This window comes from Geotrypetes seraphini, chromosome 2, assembly GCF_902459505.1.
Source record: "Geotrypetes seraphini chromosome 2, aGeoSer1.1, whole genome shotgun sequence".
Classification (NCBI taxonomy): domain Eukaryota; kingdom Metazoa; phylum Chordata; class Amphibia; order Gymnophiona; family Dermophiidae; genus Geotrypetes; species Geotrypetes seraphini.
Genome location: NC_047085.1, coordinates 31,552,243 through 31,563,667, shown reverse-complemented (window position 1 = coordinate 31,563,667; position 11,425 = coordinate 31,552,243). Strand labels below are relative to the sequence as shown.

The window sequence follows — 11,425 nt, the reverse complement described above, 5'->3', positions numbered from 1 at the left end:
CAAGTGAATCAATGTTTTACACTATCAAAAATTAAGGAGTTTACAGGAAAATTCTTTTAAAACCAATAGGAGGAAATATTTTTTCACTCAGAGAATAGTTAAGCTCTGGAATTCTTTGCCAAAGGGTGTAGTAATAGTGGTTAACACAGATGGGTTAAAAAAAAAAAAAGGTTTGGACAAGTTCCTGGAGGAAAAATCCATAGTCTGCTTTTGAGACAAACATGGGGGAAGTCACTTCTTGCCCTGGGATTGATAGCATGGAATATTGTTACTATTTTGGTTTCTGCCAGGCTTTTGTCAGATAGATTGGCCACTGTGGAAACAGGATATTGGGCTAGATCAGGGGTCTCAAAGTCCCTCCTTGAGGGCCGCAATCCAGTCGGGTTTTCAGGATTTCCCCAATGACTATGCATGAGATCTATGTGCATGCACTGCTTTCAATGCATATTCATTGGGGAAATCCTGAAAACCCGACTGGATTGCGGCCCTCAAGGAGGGACTTTGAGATCCCTGGGCTAGATGGACCTCTGCTCTGACCCATTATGGCTATTCTTATGTTCTTATGATTGCCATGGTAGGATCTGTGCAGTGCCAGGACAGAACTAGGAGTTATCTGAGTGCACCTAACATTTCGGTACCTGCAGATACTGCAGCCATAGAGAGCCGGCGTAAGTGTGAGTACCTAAATACAGTAGGGAAATGTCCACTCATGGTATAATACAGTGGTCTCAAACTCACAGCCCAGGGGGTGGGGGGGCCACATGCGGTCCGCCAGGTTCTATTTTGAGGCCCTCGGTATGTTTATCATAATCACAAAAGTAAAATAAAACAGTTTTTTGATCATATGTCTCTTTAGCTATAAATGACAATATTATTCTTAAGACTTAGCCAAAAAGAGAGATTTAGAAACTATAAAGTTTTACCTCATGCAAAATTGTCATTTCTTTAATAAGACATTAACTATTTTTTTTCTGAGGCCCTCCAAGTACCTACAGATCCAAAATGTGGCCCTCCTAAGGGTTTGAGTTTGAGACTACTGGCATGATGCATATAGAAAATTGGTACAACATACACCTATGAGTCTTCAGAGACAAGCTGCCTTGTTTTTTTCTGTAGTGGGTTCCTGCTGTGTTGCAGTTCTTGAGGCTACAAGAAAGATATATTTTGGTTTGGGTCCTGAGGTTCTTGGCTGTTTGCCCAAGCACTCATTCAAAAAAGGGCAATAATCTTTGCTTACAAATATAATTTACTGGGCAAATCAATCTATAAACAGCTCTTTTATTAGTTCACAGACAGGCAACAAGTTCAAACTCAGATGCCAAAATCAAAAGGGGAAAAGAAAATATTAGACACTAGATACTTGTCTCTTAAGTCTTCTTTCCTTTCAGCTTTCTCGTTCTCTGCAGATCAAGGCTCTACTCTACCGAACACTCTTTTCCTTCAAAATCCTGTAGCAGAACCTCTTGTCTCCTCCTTTTTTTTAGCATTCTCTGAACTAGAGAAAGTGCTATTTGGCAATCTCCCAAGTTTCAATACAGAATCTTGCTAGATTCCCTCTTCCCCTGAACTTTCGTTCCCATAGGCCCTTCATCAAACTACTTCTGGTATAAGTCTCCCCACCAGCCTCCTCCAGCCAGTCGTAGGACCTCAAAACAAACATAATCAGGCTGACACTCTTCCACAGTTCTCCCAGCTGGTCATAGACTGAACAACTTCTTCTTCAAATCTTCTTAGAGGTGAAAGGACTGAGAAAATCTTTCAAGTCCTCCCTATACTATGTTCAAGACCTAAGTCAGTGCCTGGACCTCGCTGACTAAAGAGCTTAGCAAACATGTAACACTTCCCCCCCTCTCTGGTACCCTAAACCCCTCTATACCTTCTTTACACTTAATCCTATAACCCTCCATTGGAGTTCCTTTCTATCTCAGCCCTGTAAACCATGCCGGGCTCTACGATTGCGGAGAAGGTGCGGTATACAAACCTAAGGTTTAGTTTAGTTTAGCAAACTCCAAAACTCTCTCGTGTATTCTCTCTCTTATTTCATCTAACATCTTTCCAGTTTGAGAGCCAGCTATAAAATGTCTTATGGGTTATACAATTTGGCTGGGTGGAGTGGAGGAGTAACCTTTCAGTGGGCTGAGGACCAAGGAAGCCTAGTTCAACTCCTACCCATTCTCCTTGTAATCCTCAGCAAGTCATTTAATCAAGTCATTGCAAGTTTTGGGGCCCTTTTATTAAGTTGCAGGAAGCACTATGGCACGCTCGCCGCAGTTTAAAATGGCATCCTGCGGTAACTGCCAAATGGTGTGCACTAACCTGGTACCAGGGCAGGATTAATTCGTCAAGGGCCCCTAGGCACACAAGTACACTGAGCCCCCCTGCCCCGCCCCACCCCACCATGCGCCCAGGCGGAAACAGGAAGCTACATTAGAGGGAAGCTTTGGGCAAGCAGCACCGCTTGCAAAATTACAGTTCCCGTTGCCTTTCTTACCTGCGTTGCTTGTTTGTCTTACTTTCCATCAATGGGGGGGTGAGGGGGCCGCATTGCCAATCAATGCTGGAGGGGCCCATCGCCGTTTGGAAAAAAACATTGTTGATGCTCTCCTTCATCGGGCCCCCCTGACCATTTCGGGCCCTAGGCACCTGCCTACTTGGCCTATTGGTTAATCCTGCCCTGCCTGGTACTAATAAATACTTTTAAGCTTTTTTTTCTTGGAGGGGGCAGAGAGTGGGAATTCCTGTGCTGATCAGTTGGCAAGGCTACATTACCACACACTAACTGGTTAGCGCAGGATTACCGCATGAGCCCTTACTGCCTACATAACAGTGATCATGCAATAATTTTTTTTTTAAATTGCAACATTTACATGACTATTAATACAAAAACTGGAAAATCAGCCATTTTACTGCTACAGTTAAAAATGGTCGTAGCTCGCAGGAAAAAATGCACAAGGGCGTGCTTAGGCCACTTTTACCACAGCTTAGTATTTATTTATTTATTTATTTTAATAATTTATATTACGCTTATCCTACAATTCTATGTGAATTACAAATTATTCAGGTACTCAAGCATTTTTTCCCTAACTGTCCCGGCGGGCTCCCACTCTAATTAATGTACCTGGGGCAATGGGGATTAAGTGACTTGCCCAGGGTCACAAGGAGCCGTGCGGGATTCGAACCCACAATCTCAGGGTGCCAAGGCTGTAGCTCTAACCACTGCACCACACACTCCTAAGATTATAAACCCTCTGCGCAGGGAAATATCTACAGTGCCTGAGTGTAACTTGCCTTCGCCGAATACTGAAAAGATGTGAACTAAATCCAGAAAAAAAAGTACAAGGTGCTGGGGGCAAATGGTACCTCTATAGGCCAATTACGGTAATGCACGTTTTAATACAAAGGGGAACATACTACCCCTCTGACACCATGAGTGTCTTATATAAAATTGCCTCCTCCTGTTCTTCCTCTCCCTTTTACCTTTATGTTTTGATTAAAAAAAAAATAAAAAAAAATTCTATTCCGCATATCCTACAATTCTATGTGGATTACAAATAATTATTCAGGTACTGAAGCATTTTTTCCCTATCTGTCCTGGTGAGCTCCCACTCTATCTAATGTACCTGGGGCAAATGTGGATTAAGTGACTTGCTCAGGGTCACAAAGAGCAGTGGGGGATTTGAACCCACAACCTCAGGGTGCCAAGGCTGTAGCTCTAACCACTGCACCACACACTCCTAAGATTATAAACCCTCTGCGCAGGGAAATATCTACAGTGCCTGAGTGTAACTTGCCTTCACCGAATACTGAAAAGATGTGAACTAAATCCAGAAAAAAAAGTACAAGGTGCTGGGGGCAAATGGTACCTCTATAGGCCAATTACGGTAATGCACCTTTTAATACAAAGGGGAACATACTACCCCTCTGACACCATGAGTGTCTTATATAAAATTGCCTTTTACCTTCATGATCCTTACCTGCTTATGAATACTCAGACTGTCCTCAGTCAATGCCCAGTTTCCAGACTGCCATAATTTTTTCCTTACCTACTAAGCGCTTTGCATTTTAGTGTTGTTCTTTCCATCCCACAGAAGGGCCTATCCTCCTCCATTTCCTACTGTGAAGCTTTAATGTTGCTTTCTGTGTTCCTCTTATCCTTCACTCAATATTTTTGCTTCCCCTGTTTTTAAGTCTACTTTTCTTTCAAATGACCGTGAAAAAGCAGAAGGCGGCATTATCCAATCTTATATGACTGAATATTACAGTAATTTATTTAAAAAAAAAAATATCAGCAGATATAATTTAAATTCTCCCACTTCCCTTGGGGGAAAATAAGACACCTTGAGGCCTAATTTTTGAAGCTCTTTCCCTGGATAAACAGCTATTCCCCACTCAGGAAAAGCTTATCAAAATTTGACACCCCCCCCCCCCCATGTCTCACTGAAAGTAAAAGCATTCATGCAGTTCATAGGATGGGTATTTACCCACATCCAGGGGAAGGGAAGCTCTGCAGCAGGCTTTCATTTTCAAGCCCCACACAGGTGGTCCACAAGCACATTTGCAAGTGTATTTGATCCCTTGGGCCTCTGCTCTCCAGATATTTTCTTATAAGACTCTTGGGTACAACATATTTGCAGGTATACAACCACTGTGGACTCTAGAAAATTGCCCAATTTCTATGATTAACATACAATCACATATTAGTAGGGATGACATGTGCAATTGAGAGATTTTGCCTTTTTCATTCAACCATATCAAAAAGTTCAGCATTGCCATTTTGTTGAAAATTAGCATTAAACAATGCTTTTTTACATGTATGTAAAACCTTGAATCAGTCTCTTGATCCCCCAAATTTCTCCCAGGACTGGATCCAACTAGTTTAGCAATAAAGTTTCCACAGACTGTGTCCTTTTGCCTAGACTGAGGCCACACAGTTCTTGAGTTTTCACATTCCTGCAGAAAGGCACACGGGTGTTCTGTTTGAATTAATCTAACGACTCCTCTTCAAAATAGTCGGCTGCCAAAGAGAGTACGTTTTTTTGAATGCAATGATTAGGAAGGGACAGACGCTTCTTCTTCTTGTTGTTTGTGAATGAGGTTCCTTCATCTCCCAACAGAGACATATAGGAAGCGATGCTGTGTCTGAGGCCATAGCTGAGAAGTGAATCGTCAATTTCGAGTGAATTCCCTTTTCCATCGTTCATGAGCTGTAACCTGCAAAAAAAAAAATACATATATTTTCAGGTTGTTATATTCTTTCCCTTTGATATACAGTGGTACCTTGGATGACGAGCATAATCCGTTCCAGGAGCATGCTCGTAATCCAAAATGCTCGTTTATCAAAGCGAGTTTCCCCATAGGAAATAATGGAAACTCGCTTTGATACGTTCCCACCCCCCGAAGCCAGCGGCGCTGCTCTATCCCCCCCCCCATGAGAACCGGCATTGCTCCCCCCGAAGGCCCCCCCGCGATCCGGCACCCACCCACCCCCAATCCAGCATCCCCCGCCGCAATTGGACATCCTCCCGCCGCTGCTTACTGTCATTTGGCCACCGGCATCGGCATATCCTGTGCATTGGTGCCGGTGCCTGAAGATCGACCTCCTTTTCGCCTGCGAATTCATGTTCTCTCCGTGAACTCGCAGGCCTTGAGCATGCGCAGATGCTCAAGGCCCAGCAAGAAGAGGAGGCCTATCTTCGGGCACCGGCACCAATGCACAGGACATGCTGGTGCCGGTGCCCAGGCCCAGATGACAGTAAGAAGCGGCGGGGGGGGGGGGGCGCCCAATCGCGGCGGGGGGGGGGGGGGGCGCGCTCGTAAATTGAGCCATGCTCGGTTTCCGAGGCGCCGATTTTGCGAATGTTTTGCTCGTCTTGCAAAACACTCGCAAACCAGTGCACTCGTAAACCGAGGTACCACTGTAATTAGTAAGTTGTTTCTCTGCAAAGAAGAGGTCAACTCCAGCCAGTGGTATAATAAGGGTGACAGGCGCTTGGGGTGGTGGCGCCCTTGCCCTCCCCTCTTCCCTGCACCCCCAGCCATGTGCACTACTCCCTTCCCTTTCCCTTTTAACTTCTCTGGTGCGAGCAGGATGCCATCGGTGTCAGCTTGCCCTTTGACGTCACTTTCTAGGTGCGGGTCCCGGAAGTGACATCAGAGAGAGCGCCAATGCCGAGTGCTGACTCCACCCCTGGAACCTCCCCCAGCCGAGTGCTGACTCCACCCCTGGAACCTCCCCCAAATAGCTGGTTTCCAGTTTGGCACTAACCATTAAGGGCTCCTTTTATCAAACCGCGCTAGCGGTTTAGCGCGCATAATAATGTGCGTTAAACCACCGGCCGCGCTAGCCGCTACCACCTCCTCTTGAGCAGGCGGTAGGTTTTGGCCAGCGCGGGGGTTAGCGCGTGATGAAGAGGGTCGCCTGCGTTAACCCCGCTAGCGCGGCTTGATAAAAGGAGCCCTAAATTCCTCTGAAAATGAGCAGTTAGTCTGAAGAGGTGATTTAGCCAACCAGGAGCCATTTCTGGCCGGTTAAATTGCTTTGAATATCGACCCACTGCTTTCTTCTAAATTGGCAAATGGCTCTCCCGTCTCCTGTTTGTTCAGAGGGCACTTTATCCATCGCATTTTTACCCTCAAAAATGCATCTTTGTATCAATCGCAGTTGTACCTCGCCTCTTAATCTCACCTGCCTTTTCCGAAACACATTATAGCCTCTTCTTCTAGATATCTAGAAATTTTTCCAGATATGTTATCATCTCTTATTTTATTATTCATGAAATAAGGATGTACATTTGGTTCGTATGTCATAAAACAATTTAGGGGAAACGTTATCAATGTTAGCTACCATTAAGACATGTTACTATACTGGTAACCCCAGTTATTATTAACTAGGTCTTGTTACATAAAATGGGACCTGTGTGAAAATAGCATACTTTAGTGATAAAATAGCATATTAGCAATAGTCCATATTGATAACCATACTCAGTGCAAGTAAAATCAATTTAGCACATGAATTCATGTGTGGGGTTTAAACACATCTGTTCCTGAAGTATCTAGACAGCTGACCCAGACATCTCTCTCTTCATTAATGGTTCTCTTGACCTATCAACCAGTTGCTTTCACCTCTTTTAAGTTCAATCAATTTGTACCTTCTTTTATTCTTTTGTAAACCGCATAGAACTTCACGATACTGCGGTATATAAACTGTAATTATTATTTTTAATTTTATTATTTTATAAACTACAACAGTGTAATACATTTGATTGAATACAGAAAAATATTACAGAGATTACACCATTTTATACAATTAGTATATAGAACCTTAACTTTACCCACCCACCCTTCTATCAATTATTAATAATACAAGACATCTTTATTTAATATTTATTTATTATGAATTCATATGTGTAATATTAATGTATGTGCATTAAAAAGTTCTGGTGTACATGAAAAAAATGCCATTAAAAACTGCCTCCTCAATATACTTCTCCTAGTACTCTTCGCTATGACCAGTCTGGTCTCTAGAATAAGCTCCGGTATTGTCTACTGCAGGGATATCAAAGTCCCTCCTTGAGGGCCCCAATCCAATCGGATTTTCAGGATTTCCCCAATGAATATGCATTGAAAGCAGTGCATGCACATAGATTTCATGCATAGTCATTGGGGAAATCCTGAAAACCCGACTGGATTGCAGCCCTCGAGGAGGGACTTTGACACCTCTGAAGTATATGCTTATAAGGGACTAGATTCAGTAAATGGCTCTAGAACAGAGGTGAGCAAGTCCAATCCTCGAGGGCCGGAATCCAGTTGGGTTTTCAGGATTTCTCCAATGAATATGCATTGAAAGCAGTGCATGCAAATAGATCTCATGCATATTCATAGGGGAAATCCTGAAAACCCGACTGGATTGCAGCCCTCGAGGAGGGACTTTGGAGACCCCTAGTCTACTGTAACCTATTTGTTGTCATGACTAGTCTGTTTTCAAACGATTGTGAATGTCTACTCGCAACCCGTTCTGAGCTTCTGGGAGAACGGGATAGAAATCAAAATAAATAAATAAATGTATGTGTAAAAAACAAACCAAAAGAAAGGTCCAAAAACACTGCACAACAAAGTTTTTGCTTCCTGAACACTGCTGGGTGTTTCTTATAGAATTTTGGGTGCTGATCATGAATATTACATCAAAAATTACCCATCACGTACCATTTCAGAGAAATCTTCAATTTTGTCGTGATTTTTTCTTATATTTGGATGCAAACAATTTTTTCTCCCATAAGTGTCTTATCAACAACGGTTTGTGCCGCCTGGGTATGTCCATGCATAAAATCTAGCCAGGTTGGAAGCTGTTTTATGGAAGATGACATCCTGGGCATGTCTGGGCAGGTCTGAACGAGCTTGCGCTGTCTCACCATGCTATAATGGTGGCTTCCATACACCGATCCTGCTCATTTGGTTAATATAGATAGTCCGTGTGTGTATATAGTATCAGTATAGTAAAGTATAGTAGTATAGTAGCTGTAGCAATATAACAGTAAGTAAGCTTGATGCTATAGACGTTTTGGTGTCGGGCAATATGTCTCGTCGGTGTCGTAACAGCCGCGACACATTCTGCTATATCTGTGGGGAATATACACTTACGCCTCAGAGACGTTCGATGACTGCCCTTGTAAAGAAAGCCTATCATCTGTATTTTGGCTGCAAAATAGGTGATCAAGACAAGCAATGGGCGCCTCACATTTGCTGTGCGACATGTGCTGTTAGTCTGAGAGCCTGGCTCAGAGGTACTCGAAAGACGATGCCATTTGCTGTTCCGATGATATGGCGAGAACAGAAAGACCATGTGACGGACTGTTATTTCTGTTTGACTAATGTGTCTGGTTTCTCTGCCAAAAACAAGAAGTCAATTGAATATCCTAATCTGCCTTCAGCAATGAGACCCATGCCACATGATGACAGTCTTCCAGTTCCGAAACCACCAGAGGATTGGACCTTAGACGAACCAGATGAAGAAACTGCAGTGCAGGGTTCTAACAGTGACATTGACCCGGATTTTGAACCATCCTCATCAGGCGATCCACATCTGATAACACAGTCCGAATTGAACAATTTGGTCAGAGATTTGGGTCTGTCAAAAGCAAAAGCTGAGCTGCTAGGTTCGAGACTGCAGGAATGGTGTTTGCTATCACCAGGTACGAAAATTTCTGTGTTTCGAGACCGGCATCATGATATAACCAAATTTTTTGCACAAGTCGACAGTCTCTGTTTCTGTTGTGACATTGAAGGATTGTTCTCGGTCTTTGGTTGTGATCACAACCCGGAAGAGTGGCGTCTTTTCATTGATTCGTCAATGTTAAGCCTGAAAGCTGTTCTGTTGCACAATGGCAACGTTTATCCTTCAGTACCTGTTGGCTATGCAGCACATATGAAAGAAACATATGAGAATATGGAAATGTTACTAAAGTATGTCCAGTATACCAGGTATAACTGGAATATCTGTGGAGACCTCAAAGTCGTTGCTCTGTTACTAGGACTGCAGCTTGGCTATACAAAGTACTGCTGTTTCATCTGCGAATGGGACAGCCGAGACAGAGAGTCGCACTATTCTAGAAAGAACTGGCCACTCCGTAAAAAGTTAGTTCCAGGACAGAAAAATGTAGCACATGAATCGCTTGTTGACCCGACAAAGATATTTTTGCCTCCTCTTCACATTAAACTGGGACTCATGAAGAATTTTGTGAAAGCAATGAACAAGGAAGGGGAAGGTTTTCGTTATTTAAGACAGATGTTCCCAAGAATAACTGATGCCAAGATCAAAGAGGGTATTTTTGTTGGCCCCCAGATCAGACATGTTATGAGTGACAAGCGATTTGAAGATCTGTTAGTTGGGCCGGAAAAAATTGGCTGGAAAGCCTTGAAAGACGTTGTTGACAATTTTCTGGGCAATTACAGAGCCCCAAACTACATTCAGCTGGTAGACAAACTTCTCAAAGCATACAAGAGAATGAAGTGCAATATGTCACTCAAGATTCATTTCCTCCATTCACACTTGGACTTCTTCCCCGCAAATCTCGGTGCTGTGAGTGACGAGCACGGTGAAAGGTTTCATCAAGACATAGCTACGATGGAGAAACGATACCAGGGCAATTGGAATCCGTCAATGCTTGCCGACTATTGTTGGATGCTACAACGTGATGCACCAGACACTGAATATAAAAGAAACTCGGGAGCAAAACACTTTTAATTCTGTTTCATTTAGTCGCTTGTGCGAAACGTAAACTTGACTATATATTTTATTGTCAGTAAACATAAAAATGTCTATTTCTCATAGTTCTTACGTGATGCAGTAAAACCAAAACCATATTTGAGCATACCAAGTTGGTACCTGTCATAATCACCAAAAACTTTTCAGGAATCAAGACTTAACCAAAAAATTGTTGTGCAGTGAAATTAGGAAAAAGTCCAAAAATAGAAAATGAGCCATACATTTTTCCCCTGTGTGTATTCCTTGAAGTGAAGGCAATTTGATTTTCAAAGGATTTTCCTACTGAATGAATAATAATAATAACAATAATAATACCTGTCAACATTTTTCCAGCTAAATTTATTGTGCCTCATTACGACAGGGACCGGCTCGTGTCTTATTTCGTCGCTGGTGGTGTTTTGTTGAGTAAGGCAGGGAGCAGTAAGGACACAGCACAGACCATCAGCTATCTCTGGACGGAGAGACAAAACGATGAGACATTAATGCAGTCATCAACAGATTTTTAAAAACCCTCTCTACCCACCCAGTCTGCCCAACTGCCCCATCTTTTCTGGCCTCAATGATATGTATCTTCTCTCATTTTATGAGATCAATGCTTCCTCTCCAAAGGCGCAGAATGACCGCACAGGCTCCTCAGTGGTGGGGAAATGAGGGTAACATAGAAGATGAATTCAGATCCGCCGTGCTACAGTCAGTGATGTAGTGAGGGAAATTTGCCCCAATGTGCTCTTCCCTGCCTGCTGGCATCACTGTGCCGTGCACCCCCTGATGCACTTCTACCCACAGCCCGCCATATCTAGCTTCAAATCTTCACCAACAGTGGTAGAAAGCTGGAACGCTCTTCCAGAGGCTGTTATAGGGGAAAACACCCTCCAGGGATTCAAGACAAAGTTAGACAAGTTTCTGCTGAACAAGAACGTGCGCTGGTAGGGCTAGTCTCAGTTAGGGCGCTGGTCTTAGACCAGAGGGCCGCCGCGTGAGCGGACTGTTGGGCATGATGGACCACTGGTCTGACTCAGCAGTGGCAATTCTTATGTTCTTATCCTTTGCTTGCACCAGCTGAGCTTTCCCTTAGATGCCACTTCCTGGTCACGCAAACAGGAAGTGACATCAGAGGGAAGAATGAGGCCATAGTGAGCAGCAGGTAGAAGATCCTGCTCACTG

The 11,425-nt window shown here is 43.4% G+C and overlaps 1 protein-coding gene across 1 annotated transcript in view; it reads right to left on the bottom strand.

The window, feature by feature from the left end:
• Positions 1–3,622: 3,622 nt before the first annotated feature.
• The window catches only part of SLA (Src like adaptor), a 93,326-nt gene continuing 85,523 nt past the window's right edge, over positions 3,623–11,425 (bottom strand). Inside the window, exons 7-8 of the mRNA XM_033933391.1 lie at positions 10,577–10,712; positions 3,623–5,211 (exon numbers count right to left, since the gene is read on the bottom strand). Of these exons, the coding sequence (XP_033789282.1) occupies positions 4,983–5,211; positions 10,577–10,712 (365 nt within the window). The 3' untranslated portion in view covers positions 3,623–4,982. The remainder of the gene's footprint in view (positions 5,212–10,576; positions 10,713–11,425) is intronic.